The 13,408-nt window shown below is 58.4% G+C and overlaps 1 protein-coding gene across 1 annotated transcript; it reads right to left on the reverse strand.

The window, feature by feature from the left end:
• Positions 1-460: 460 nt before the first annotated feature.
• Positions 461-13,403, reverse strand: LOC142411447 (cadherin-23-like). Its single transcript, XM_075505376.1, has 24 exons — positions 13,292-13,403; positions 13,002-13,205; positions 12,311-12,769; positions 11,325-11,441; positions 10,516-10,740; positions 10,263-10,432; positions 9,855-9,992; positions 9,581-9,700; positions 8,170-8,347; positions 7,198-7,409; positions 6,469-6,663; positions 6,039-6,149; positions 5,725-5,854; positions 5,282-5,545; positions 4,996-5,157; positions 4,623-4,879; positions 4,244-4,341; positions 4,030-4,150; positions 3,770-3,849; positions 3,413-3,453; positions 3,036-3,096; positions 2,485-2,614; positions 2,280-2,402; positions 461-1,017 (listed from the first exon to the last, which is right to left on the reverse strand). Exons 1-24 carry the CDS (start codon positions 13,401-13,403, stop codon positions 691-693), a joined length of 4,035 nt encoding a protein of 1,344 aa, XP_075361491.1. The 3' UTR covers positions 461-690.
• Positions 13,404-13,408: the final 5 nt, after the last annotated feature.

A 13,408-nucleotide genomic window follows, 5' to 3' on the forward strand; every position in this document is an offset into this window, starting at 1 on the left:
AAGGTTACGACTGGAAACAAACCCCCAACGAACAAACCTGAAAGCAAGAGAGAGGGGGAAAGAAAAGGGCATAAAAGACACGCACGAGCACTCCACATCCAGAAGCCCCGGTTATTGTCAGTCTCTCTCTTTTTCGACGTTGCAACATGTTTTGGTAAAGCCAGCAAAATGGAGAAATGTCTTCGGTTTTTGTTTTTTGGTCTTTCCTTGCTGGAAAGGTGATGTTAATGCCAAATGGACTTGGCGTCTCCCCACGCTGCCCTGGCCCTCCCCGTGCCTGTGGTCAAAGTATGATGGCTACTTGTCCCTAGCCTGTGCCTGGGGATGCTGCAGCGGCACATCATCTGCACCTTTGCTGCACCTTCACCCCTATCCAGCCTGGACTCATTTAGCTTTTCTTTAAAAAAAAAAAAAAAAAAATTTAATAAGAAAAATTAAAAAAATTTAATGCTTTCATGGTTAAATGACAGGCGAGTAAAAGCAAACCGGTCCTGAGAGCCCTTTCCCGGGGCCAAGCTCTCCAAGGCTGCCGGAGTGAACTGCACCGGTTGGCCTGGACTCCTTCTGCAGGGGAAGAGGGGGCCAAGAGCCGGTCTCAGGGTGCTCCTGGCCCCTGCCACGGCCCCCCTGGTCCATGCTTCGTCCCTGCTGGCCCCGGCTTGCCTAGAGGAGCACCACCACCACCGCTCGTCATAACTCAGTGATCTCCAGCGGGCTCTCCATGATCACCTCACGCATCTTGTGCAGGGGGGTGGACTTGGCCGACTCGGTGCGGGCATTGTGGTCGCTGTAGCTCCCACAGTCGGCGGTCAGAGTCTCCAGCGAGCGACCCAGCACCTTCTGGTCATCCTCCGGCAGGCTGTTGAGGTCGGAGGCAAGCAGAGTGCCTGTGCTGCCATGTACCACGTGGATGCCGTCGGGACCTTTCAGCTCCACCGGCTGCTTGTGTCGGAAGCGGAGGCTGCCCTGGCTGGGGCTGCGCTCCTCCTCCTCCTCCTCCAGCTCCTTCTGGATCAGCTGCAAAAGGTCCACGGAGGGGGGGATCACCACCGCGGTCAGAGCAGATCCTGGCTTCCCCGCCTCAGAACGTCCTGCAATGCCGGAGCCCAGCGGGAGGGATGGGACCCTCCTTTTCTGAAGCAACCTCAGACCGTGGTGATGAGGATCACCAGCACGATGATGATCTCCAGCCAGATTGCTCACTTGTCGGGTGGGTGCCCTGGCTCAGGCACCAGCTGCCAGCCGGGTGGTGTGTCCCACAGCAGCCCCCGCAGCAGCCAAGGTGGGGTTTTGGACCCAGGTTGGGATTTGGGGTTGTATGAGGGTGGTGGGGCAGGAGGCAGAAAAGGAAAGGAGTTGAGGGAAGGCTGGATAGGCTGGAGGGGGATAGAGCAAGGAGGGATGGGGGACAGAAGGCCTGAAAAGTTTCTCCTGTCCCACTGCTCTCCTCCACTCTGTTTGCCCCATGTTTTGCCCCACATGAAGAGGGGGAATGCTGTGGGAGGAGCTGCTTCTCCCCACACCAGCCCTCCTGCACCACAACCCTCTGTCCCGGCCTTCTTGCCTCAAACACCTGCTGGGTTGATAAGCTCAGATGAGCAGAGGGGAGGGAAGATGTCCCTGCGTGTGTGTAGGGACCTGCAGCTTCTTGGCCAGCCTCGGCAGAGAGATGGGGAGGTGATGGACAGAACCCACCCTGCAAAGAGGGGGGTCCTCCCCCAGGGTGGGAGAGACCGAGGGAGGGGGTGCTGCTGATGCTCAGAGGAAACATGGGGGGTCACGAGAGCTGGGGCACCGTGGGGAACCAGCAGCCTCAGTGGAAAACCAACATCCGGCTGATTTTGGCCAAGCAGAGAATGGGGGGGACCACTGGGTGACAGGGACTGTGGCTGTGGGGAGGGACCGCAGCCTGCGGGGCCAGGAAGACACACTGCATCCCAGAGGGCACGGCAAGCATCTCCCCATGCCCATGCACACCCCGTCTACCTCTGAGACCGAGGAGCGGTCCCCCTGACTGGCGGTGGCCTTATGCACCATCCGCTGGGCAAAGAGTTTTTTCAAGCGCATGTAATCATCCAGGACCACCTTCAAGAGAGAGCCCTGGGTGGAGGGGGAGAGACGACGGGTTACCCAAGGGAGATGGTTTGGTCGGAGGGAGGCTGGCCTCATCCCAGCATTTTTTGGAGCAACGTCACCCTCCGGCGCCGCAGCCGTGAACCTGGAAGCCGTAGTGGTAGGAGAAGACCCCTCGGTGGATGATGCCCGCACTAATCACTCACCTTGATGGGTCCCTCCCGCATGATCTGCCCCAGCTTGGCAATGTTGTCATACTCCTGGATGGCTGCCCGCAGGTAGCGGTCATCCTCGGGCTTGGCCACGGAGGGCTCTCTCCCGAAGGTCCCCTGCAAGAGGAGAGAGCGGCTGAGGAGGTGGCACAGGTGTTGGGCACGGGAAGGAGGTGTCCTGGCAGGGGCCGTGTCTCACATGGGTGCGGGCAGGGCTGTTCCAGAGGTCGGTGATCTCGCTCAGGTTCTCCGGCAGGTCGTCCTCGTGCTCTGCCTGTGCTGCCAGCTCCATGTTCCTGCAGAAGGGGTCCAGCCACACCGGGTTGGCCCTGCCCAGGGGGAGAGAAGCAGGTCTCAGCACAGGCAAAGAGTGGCAGCAACCCTAACCCCATCCAGAGCCCAGATGCTGAGGTTGCGCTGCCTCCTTCTGCCCTGTGCAGGCATGAATTGGGCTGCTCTGGATCCAGATGTGTGTCGACACCGCCCGACACCCCAAGCCTGGCCAGTATTGGCAGAGACGGAGTCACAGGAGAAGGCACAAGGTCTTTTGGCTTTGAAAGCTCTCAAGGCAAGCATGTGTCCCAGGGTCAGAGTCATGCCTGGCCACATCCCTCCGCAGAGCATAGAGGCATTGCATCTCCACCTCCCGCGCATCCCTGGCTGCAAAACGCAGGCGTCCCTCTCGGGAGCAGCCTGCACTCGCGTGAGGTGGCAAACTGGGGAAGGGGAGGAAGGGGAGGAAGAACTCACCCGTCAAAAGAGTACTTGTTGGTGTTTGGCATGTCCATGATGTCCATGAAGCCTCTGTTCCCTGCAAAAGGCAGGGGTGGGGGTTACAGGGCAGCACGTCAGTGGGCTGAGCAGCAAACCACGGGGTGGCACTTCTTTATTGAGGAGGGAAACTCGGTGACTAAAAAGGCACCGGTGGCATGAGAAACATGCTGAGATGTGGCTGATAATGCAGAGCCTGGATGCTGAGAAAAGCCTCCCACCATCGTGCCTTGCTGGGCAAGATCGCTTCTGATTTACACCCCGTTGACATCCCCTGTGTCTCCCCGTGTACCCCCTCCGTGCTCTTCATGCACCCTGCTGTCTCATGCAGCTGGAAAACCCCAAACACTGCTCACCAGTGGAGCCAGCCACTATGGCTTTCAATTTCCTTTTGTGCCTGTGAAAGAAATACAGCGAATCAGGGAAGAAAATAAAGAAGATGCTTGAAAGGAGAGGGGGACACAGATTTGCAACAACCCTGCAAACAGCCTCTGTATCTATAAGGATGGCGAGCTTGGCGGGGAGAGGCTATATCAGTATTAAAGTCATTATATTTTGGGGGAAGAGGGGCAATTTCTGAGCCCAGGCTGAGCCCTGACGCAGAAGGTGTTGGGAAGTTGGTGCCCTCCTTTGCTTGCTGGCAGCAGCCATGTGGGTCCCCCTGGCCCGTGGGGAGATTGCGGCTGGTGGGGCAGAGCCTGAGCGTTACTCACACTGTCCGGTAGTACCAGTTCATGAGGATGAAGAGCATGGCAGCCAGGAAGAGCAGGACGGCCAGCACAATGATCGCCATCTAGGAGAGACAGAGGGGTAGTGGCAACCTCTGGCACGGAACCAGCACCCGGCGGTGGGCACCCGCCCGAAATAATTCAGGTGAAACATCTCTCCAGGCCATGGAGGGCCATGGAGGATGGGAAAGGACATCGCCCCACCTATGAGCAGCAGCCGTGTCCAGCTGCAGCTGGGCTGTTACCTGCAGAGCTGAGAGGTCGTCCGGGGCCCGGGCCGTGATGGCGGGCTGCACATCCAGCACATTGTAGTTCCTGAAGAGGTTCCTCAGCTGCTCCTTGTTCTCGTCTATCATCTGAATCACCCTGGGAAGAGAAGGGTTGCTTGGGTATCTTGATGCTAATGAGGATCCCAGAGGACTCAGTGGGCCAGGCTGGGTGATGGGCCAGGTGACGTACCGCTCCACGTCCAGGATGCGGTTGGTCTCCCTGTTCACCACGTGGATCAGCAGCTCTGTCTGCGCGAAGTTCACCCTACCTTTCTTGTCAACATGGAACTGGAGAGAGACAGCAAGGTCTGCAGTGCGGGAGAGGTGTCTCCTCCCGGGGCACCTCCTGAGCATGCCCCGAGGTGTGCTTGTGTGGCAAGAGACCCTCAAGCCTGGCATAGGGTTGGTCTGGACCCCTTTGATACACCCCAGCCTGGGGTATATCTGTCACCTTCAGAGCTCAGGGGTGTCCATGGTTTATACAGACAGGGCACCCTCAAAGGAGACCTCCCAAGCAGCATGTGGAAGGTTACCTACCCCTCGAAGCAACCTCAAAGGTGGATGGTTACCTGCACATCATCTGTGTTGACGATGGCGCCCGTGATGTTGGAGAGCAGGCTGATGAACTCCTCCTCGAACTGCCTGACTTTGTCGGGGATCTCGTTGATGATGATTTTGACCCGCTGGTCATCCCGCAGGATGTAAATCCCCACAATGGCCGTGTCGTTGTGGCCCACCAGGTCAGAGGCCATGATGTCCACCACGAAGTAGCCGGGGTTGTAGGCCGTGAAGAGGTCGAAGGTTCGCAGGATCCCATCAAGGGTTCCTGGGGGAAGGATGGTCACAAGCCCAGGATTTGTGACCCTAGCCATGGGGACATCTTTGGCCACAGGGATGTCTCTGGCCATGGTCCTGTGCTCCCACGGCATGCAGGGTACGCACCGATGCTGAAGATGTTGGCCACCTCCTCAGAGTCGTTGGAGTGCTGCTTGATGTAGCGGATGCCCAAGATGTTGTACAGGACCAGGCTGTTATTGCCCACATCGGCATCCACTGCGACCACTCTGATCAGCTCCGACCCCACCTTGGCGTCGGTGGCAACCCCTTTGAGAGAGAGATGGGACAAGGACCTGGGGCCGGGCTAGCTCTCCCTGCCCCTTCATCCGGTTAGATTTTCCCCGGAGCATCTCTGGCTCCTGGTGCCTCCCCAGCCCCCATCACCCCTTACCTGCCGTGTACTCTGACTTAGTGAACTGGGGGGACTGGTCATTGATGTCGTCCAGGAAGATCCGCACCTCCTGAAGGGTCAGGTCCTTGCTGAGGTCCCAGGGCTGAGCTCTGCCTGTCTGCTGGCCCCGAGGAGGGGACCAGTTCCTCTGGCTGGACGCTTTGACGATGATGGAGTAGTATGGATCCTTCTCCCGGTCCAGGTCTCGCAAGACCTGCAGCTTCCCCTCTCGGCTCAGCTGGAAGTTGCTCTCCTGGTTCCCAGCTGGATGCAGAAAGGGGGCCCCAGTTAGTCCTCTTCAGACTCGGCATTTCTGAAACACCACCTCGCCCATTGACCAGGGCAGAAAGGCAGCGAGGAGATGATGGGAATGATGGAAACCTTTGGCGAGGGGTGTGCAGGGGGCTGCAGAGCTGCCCATCCTCTCCCTGCTCCACACCCACCTGCTATGAAGTAGTAGACGATGGCGTTGGAGCCCTCATCCGCGTCCACTGCCCCGGTGACATTCCCCACCACGGTGCCCGGCCGCGAGTGCTCGGGGACGGACAGCGCCTGGTACTGGGGACTATCCCTCTGCCAGAGATCCCAGGAGAAGGGAGGGTCATGAGCATTGGGGTGGCTTTAAATAAAAGTGGACAAATCCCATCGTGCTCCCCACCATGGTGATGCCCAGCAGTGCATGTTCCATCAGACGTGCTCGCCGGCATCCCCACCCCTGCATCCCCTGTGACCCATCCCCTCCATCCCGGTGCCTTACGGGTGGCCTGAGGAAGACGGGCTCATTGTCATCGATGTCATCGAGTGCAACCTGGAGGGGCTGCATGGTCTCATAGGCTGGCTGGCCCTGGTCACAGGCCACGATGATCAGCTGGGGAGAGAGGCAAAAGGGCCATCCTGGGCAAAGCCACGCGGGCCAGGAGACACCACTGAGGCAGGGACAGACAGGACAGCTGGGTGGTGGAGGATTTTTGGGGCATTTAACAGGGAATTGGGAGTTGGCCCACAAGGATGCAACTCCCCGATGGCACTTGATAACCACCCAGTTCCTGCTAAGGTGTGACATCTTCACGACTGTGGCAGCTGACCCCATCCCCACCACATCGCTTGCATCCCACCAGCCCCACAACAGACCCGCAGCCTCGAGGACTGTCCCGGCCACCCTGCGGGTGTGCTGCTGCCTGGCTCACGTTGTACACCGCCTGCTTCTCCCGGTCCAGCCGCTTGGCCGTCTGGATCAGCCCGCTGACCGAGTCGATGCTGAAATACTCCCAGTCTTTGTTCCCTGCCCCGGTTTTCAGCAGGTTGTAGAGCACCGCTCCGTTGAGGCCCTCATCTTTGTCCGTGGCGTAGACCTCGTAGACGTTGGACCGCAAGGGGATCTCCTGCTTGCACATGCGTAGCCCCTCAGCCCCAGCATTGCATGTGAGTCCCCTGCTGCCCCTGCCCCTCCAAACCCCCTTGTATTGGGGTCAGCAGGCTCCTGCTGCCCAAAACCCAACTGGGGGCTGGCAATGTGGAGCCATGATTCCCTTCAGCAGGGTGGCTGCTCCATGCTCACGCCAGGGACTGGCTGAGACAAGCCTGGCTTCCCAGAAAGGAGAAACATCTTAAATGTCAGCATTTTGGCCCTTGTTTATAAACAGGCTCAGCACGCAGCGCCCGTCTGTTTCCCTATTTTACATGCTGCCAGGGTTTCTGTTCCCCAAAGTTGCCCCAGCATCCCCTCTCGCACGTACGGAGAGGGGCTGTTGTTGATTGTCCAGCCCCAGGTCACAAACCTTCTTGCCATGTGTTAAATCAAGGTCTTGTTCCATCCCCGGTGGAGATGGAGATTGGATTTTGCCACCGGTAGGCAGGAGTGCTCCTGGGCATGGTCTTGGCATGCCATGACCCCCTCTCCCTGTCAGGGGATTTACCTCCTTGATGTGCAGGATGGTGCCATTGGGTGGGCGGACGAAGACGGGGCGGTTGTCATTGATGTCGATGACCTCGATGTGGAGCATGGTGGTCCCCCAGAGAGGGGGACGCCCCTTGTCCGTGGCCACCACAGTCAGGTTGAACCTCTCGTAGGACTGCAAGCGCCACCGGGACATGACAAGCCCGGAGTCTTTATTGATCTTGAAAGCCTCTGGGGGAAGAAAAAACACATCTCTGGCTCAGGACACTTTGCACCAGACAAATTATGATTAGAAACCAGTATACCAGATGAAGCGCACTCCTCACTGGTGGGAAATCCCTGCCAAGGGGTGATGGAGCAGAGCTGGCTGCCTGAGGCGAGGGGTGTGGACAGTCTCAGGGTTTTTAGAGCATCCCTGACCACTGCTGCATCCCTGCCACTGGGCAGTGCCAAGGGCCCTGCTCCCAGGCCACCCCTGGCTGCGTTTCACTCCCTCCCAGTCTGGGTCAGAGGAGCCCATGGATCTCAGGAAAAGGACTGTTCTGCCATTCCCCTCTACATTTATGCTGGCTTTTGCCTGGTTCCTATCACTCCTCTGTGCAGAGATATACTGGATTTCAGGCACTATCACTGTCCATCCACAACTTCCCAGCCCTTCTTAGCTTTCCTCTAAAGTGCGCAGTGAGTTTGCTCCAAGACACACTTGTGTACATAGAAAGCCCTGCTGGGGTGGAGGAGACAAGAAGATAAGCCAAGGCTGGGCTGCAGGATGGAGGCAGGCAAAGCCATAACATGCCACGCCATGAGGAACTGGGAACTGTGGAGCAATACCAAAAGCTCCATGCTTTCACTATTACTCCCAGTGAGTGCACAACCTTGCTCCAAACCAGCCACAGGATATGGGATGTAGGCTTGGCCCCTACGTCTCCTCCAATTGCTCCTCATCATAACCATCCTCCCCGGGGTGGAGCCCCCCACCTCCAGCACCTACCCGCTCCGGGGCCCTCGATGCTGTAGGTCACCACACCATTATCCCCTTCGTCCAGGTCGGTGGCGGTCATGGTGATCACTGATGTCCCCGCTGGCTCGTTCTCATAGACGCTGGTGCTGAACTGGCTCTTGCTGAACTGGGGCCTGAAGTCATTGATGTCCAGGACTGTGATCAGCACCTTCACAGAATCACAGAATCGTATAGGTTGGAAAAGACCTTTAAGATCATCGAGTCCAACTGTAAACCTAACACTACCAAGACCACCACTACACCATGTCCCTAAGCACCTCATCCAAACGTCTTTTAAATACCTCCAGGGATGGTGACTCAACCACCTCCCTGGGCAGCCTGTTCCAATGCTTGATAACCCTTTCAGTGAAGTAAAATTTCCTAATATCCAGTCTAAACCTCCCCTGGCGCAACTTGAGGCCATTTCCTCTCGTCCTATCACTTGTTACCTGGGAGAAGAGACCGACCCCCACCTCGCTACAACCTCCTTTCAGGTAGCTGTAGAGAGCAATAAGGTCTCCCCTCAGCCTCCTTTTCTCCAGGCTAAACAATCCCAGTTCCCTCAGCCACTCCTCATAAGACTTCTGCTCCAGACCCTTCACCAGCTTCATTGCCCTTCTCTGCACACGCTCCAGTACCTCCATGTCCCTCTTGTAGTGGGGGGCCCAAAACTGAACACAGGATTCGAGGTGCGGCCTCGCCAGTGCCCAGTACAGGGGCACAATCACTTCCCTAGTCCTGCTGGCCACGCTATTTTTGATACAAGCCAGGGTGCCATTGGCCTTCTTGGCCGCCTGGGCACACTGCTGGCTCATAGTCAGGCGGCTGTCAACAAACACCCCCAGGTCCTTCTCTGCCAGGCAGCTTTCCAGCCACTCTTCCCCAAGCCTGTAGCGTTGCATGGGGTTGCTGTGACCCAAATGCAGGACCTTGCACTTGGCCTTGTTAAACCCCATACAATTGACAAAGCACAGCCAGCTGGGTGACGTGAGGCTGGAAACGGCCGGGCAGCCCCTGGGGGCTGTATCCCTGCTGTGACCTGTGGCTCTGCTACAGGAGCACGGTGCCCTTCCTGCTATTCGTTTAGCTCCGCTAGCTGAATTCCTGCCCCCGACAATGGGGGCCACCGCAGCCAGGGCACCCATTCATGCCAGAGCACTTGCAGACAATAACACCGTCCTCGCCTGCCCCTCCTGCTCTGTCTCCTCCTGCTGACGTGCCGTCCCCATGGCACAAAGCCCCTGCACTGTCCATCCCACGGCCTCTGGGGTCATCTGCTCTTCCTTCTGCCTAATTCCTCCCCAGAGCCACCAGCAAGCCTGCTGGGGGGGAAAGCCTGAGGTTTAACACCTTCTTGCCAGGGACCACCACACAAGGGGTGGTGGTAGGAGGAGAGCCCTACCTGCACAGAGTTCTCCCGACGGTTACTGGAGATGTCCCCAGGGTTATCCCTGGCCACGGCTGTCAGTGTGTAGTGATCCTTCTTCTCCCGGTCCAGGGCTGACAGGATGTAGATGTCACCCTGCAGCACACAGAGACCTTCAGGTGGATCTCGTCTGGCAGAGCTGGTACTCGAGAAGGGGTAGAAGGTGAGGTGCGGGAGCAAGGCACAAGGTGGGACCATCTCAGCCTCCCCTCCTTTTTCCCCTCTGTTCCGGCCTTGGTTGGCTCCTTACCGTGTTGGGATTTATCCCAAACTTGCCCTCTCCATCCCCCAGGCTGTACTGGATGAGAGCAAAACGCCCAGAATCTGCATCCGTGGCCTTGACCCTCAGGATGACCGTACCCAATGGCACGTCCTCAAAGACAGCTTTCTGCAAGCAAAGGGAGCAGGCACGACCGGTTGCTGCATCACTTGCTGTTTTAGCGGGCAGTAACCAAGGGTGCAGGGTGGCACCTAGGGGTGGGCACAGCTGGACCCAGAACAAGATGTTCACACAGAGTACATTGGTGGGTTGACCATCTTCTTCAGATGGTTCAAGCACAGAGGGAGGGAAGAGAAGGTGTCCCTGGAGAACTCCTAGCTCTGTGCCCATCCTTTCTGCCCAGCCCCACACAGACTTGGATGGGGGAGCCCAGCTCACCTGGTAGGATGGTTGACTGAAAACAGGATTGTTGTCGTTGATGTCCACTATCTGGAGGTACACAGGGATCTCAGCGGATCTGCGGGGAGAGCCGTTGTCAGAAGCTCGGACGGTGAAGTTCAGCCACTGCACCTCCTCGTAGTCCACCGTCCTGTTGGCCACGACCTTCCCTAGAGGATGGCAGACCCTGAAATGAGAAACCTGCCCCAGGCCACTGACCTGCCCCAGACTCCCACCTCCCCAGACCACCAACCTGCTGACTGGTCTTCGAGGCAGGCGTAGCCTTCCGGGGAGAGGTTCAGCATCTCATAGGTGATCTGCCCATTGGCACCTTTGTCCGGGTCCACCGCTGAGATAGAGATGAGTGTGGTACCCTGCGTGGCTCCCTCCAGGATCCTTTCGGTGAAATAGGTGACCCCGAAGGGGCGGAAGCGGGGCGTGTTGTCATTGACGTCCAAGACGTTGACTGTCAGCTTGGCTGTGGCCATGGTGGAGACCACAGGGGAAGAGGAACAAGTGAGAAAGAGAAGGGAAGGAAGGATGGGAGAAAGGAGGGTTGTAAAGATACAAGCATGAAACTCCAGGAAAGCCAAATAAATTGAGCTGATTCATCAATAAAAATGGCAATATTCAGCAAAACCACTATGCCCTGAGCTGGCTGTGGAACAGTCTCACCTACTTCAGACCTACTCCTGATCTGTGTGTGCCTTCTCACACACGGGCCTGGATTTACCAGGAGCAGGGTGGCAAGACATCATGGGGATGGTAATGATGAAACAGGTGTCTCCCATGGTACGGTTATGGGCACACGGTCCTCTCCATCCCCAGTGCAGCCCTGGGATGTCCGGGCTGTTCGCTAAAGGAGGGCTCAGAGGAGAACCCGAACCTGCTGGGAGCTCGTCCAGGACTGCTCCCGCTGGAAATGTCACTGGTCAGGGTGGAGAGGGAGCTGGGAGAGCTGCTGGCTACACAGAAGCTGTGCTGGTGCCTGGGAAAGGCCGTGCCAGGCCCCGGCAGCCGCCAGCCCCGGCCCCGCGTTGCCTGGCAGGAGCCCACACTTACCATTGGGCACACTGACCGAGTGGTCGATGACTTCACTGGCATTGTCGTGGACGGAGACGGTGACCTCGTAGGTGGCCACCAGTTCCCTGTTGAGGGGGGTTTTGATCTTCACAGCTCCTGGGAACCCCAAAAAGATGGGGGTCACAGGCTGTGCCTGTGGCCCCCACCGAGGACCCTCGGCAGACTGGTCTGCACCCTCCGCTGTGCTTGCTCTCCTGCCTCTCCCCAAAGGCTAAATGGGGAAAACACTCGATAGCTACGGGAGGAGATGACTTCTCTCCCCCTGCTCTCCTTCTCTTGCCTTCCTGCCTGCTCTGCTCTGCCCAGCTAACTGGGTCTCACACTGCCTCAGCTGGGGTAAGGATTTGGGTTGTGTGGCCGAGAGGAGTTTAGGAGCAGCTGCTGCTGCTCCCCTGCACGACCCCATCCACCTTAGCTCAGCATCCGGGCATCTTTAAGAGTCTTGTCCCATATCCCTTCCAACAAGGATGCTTTCTTTCCCGCATCAGCTCTGCGCTTCCAAAACAGGCGGGGGGAGCTCCTGGCCCTCCTTCCCCGAGGGCTGAGCCTGCCGTCCACCACTTACCCCAGCGTTGCCCCCCCCCCCGTTCCCCTCAGCGAGGGTGCCCGTGTCCGGTCTGCCAAGGCTGAGCAGCCCCCAGCCCGCAGCGGGGCCGCCTGTGATGGTGATGGGTGAGATGGAGGGAGGCGACTGATGGCGCAGAGAGAGACATGAGAACAGACACAGAGACAAACCTGGCGGGCTGAGAGCCGGAAAGGAAAGAAAAGGGTTAATTAAGTCAGTTCGATGGGGAAGAGAGGACAGGGCAGGGTAAGACTTGGCAGCTGGAGGAGGAGAGCAGGGAGGCAGGAGGGAAGTATCATCTCCCTGTGCCTCAGACACCTACCTCCAGGCAGAGAAGAAGAAGAAGCAGAAGCGAGGAGAGGGGTCCACGCCGCCCGCGCAGCCCTTCCTGCTCTCCTACCTGTCCTAAAATCCACCGCAAACGCTCCTTGCTGGTTGGGCACCAGCGCGTCCGTGTCGTCACGGGCCACGATCTCCAGCAGGTAGTACTCCAGGCGGGGGTGGAGGTCCCGGTCGATGGCGGTCACCTCAGCCACCACGGTGCCAGGGGCGGCCGACTCGGGGATGCTGACCGTCTGGATGGGGTTGATGAACTCAGGCCGGCAGTCGTTTACGTCATCGATGAAGAGGCTGATGGTGGCAGTGCCGGAGAGTGCCGGCGTGCCCTGGTCCACGGCCACCACCGTCAGCCAGTAGGTATCCCGCTCCTCCCGGTCGATGCTGATGTTGGCCACGCGGATCACCCCCGTGGCGGGGTCGATCAGGAACCTGTCCTGGCCACCGCCCTCGATCCGGTAATCCAGCTGCTGGTTGAGGCCACTGTCGGCGTCTGTGGCCGTCACCTGCAGGACGGAGAAGCCTGGAAAGGGGGGACACAGCCCTCTCAAGTGAGGGTTGGAGGGCAGCAGTAACAAGCCCCCGGTCCCAAGGCAAATACCGTCAAGCAACGTGGGAAGCCCCAGTTCCCACATTTTCTCTACAACCCCATCCTGGCCAGCCCTGACACTGGGACCTGGATCTTCACAGTCCCAGGGGGACACCCAGGTCTCCCCATTGCCCACCCTCACATCCAGTCCTGGCCCTCTCCTGACCTGGGGGGCTGTTTTCCCGCAGCCGTGCCGTCCCAGACGCTGGCTGGAAGACGGGGCAGTTGTCATTGTCATCGAGGACAGTCACTGCCAGGCTGGCGGTGCTGTTCAGCCCCCCCACATCACGAGCCACCAGTGTGAACTCCAGGCAAGGGTCTGGCAAAGCTTCTCGGTCTATCACGCCACCAGGCTTCACTGAAATGACACCTGGAGAAGGGGAAAATCCTGGTGACAGGCCCCGTGGCTGCCTGGTGGCCCTGGGTCGGGGATGGGGACCTGCTGAGCCACCCCACCTGTCCTGTTGTCGATAACAAAGAGGTCCAGGGATGCCTCCATGAGCTGGTAGGTCACCATGGCGTTGCTGCCCTGGTCACCGTCCAGAGCTAGGATGGGTCCATTGAGCATGGTGA

Source organism: Mycteria americana, chromosome 6 (assembly GCF_035582795.1).
Source record: "Mycteria americana isolate JAX WOST 10 ecotype Jacksonville Zoo and Gardens chromosome 6, USCA_MyAme_1.0, whole genome shotgun sequence".
In the NCBI taxonomy this organism is placed as follows: domain Eukaryota; kingdom Metazoa; phylum Chordata; class Aves; order Ciconiiformes; family Ciconiidae; genus Mycteria; species Mycteria americana.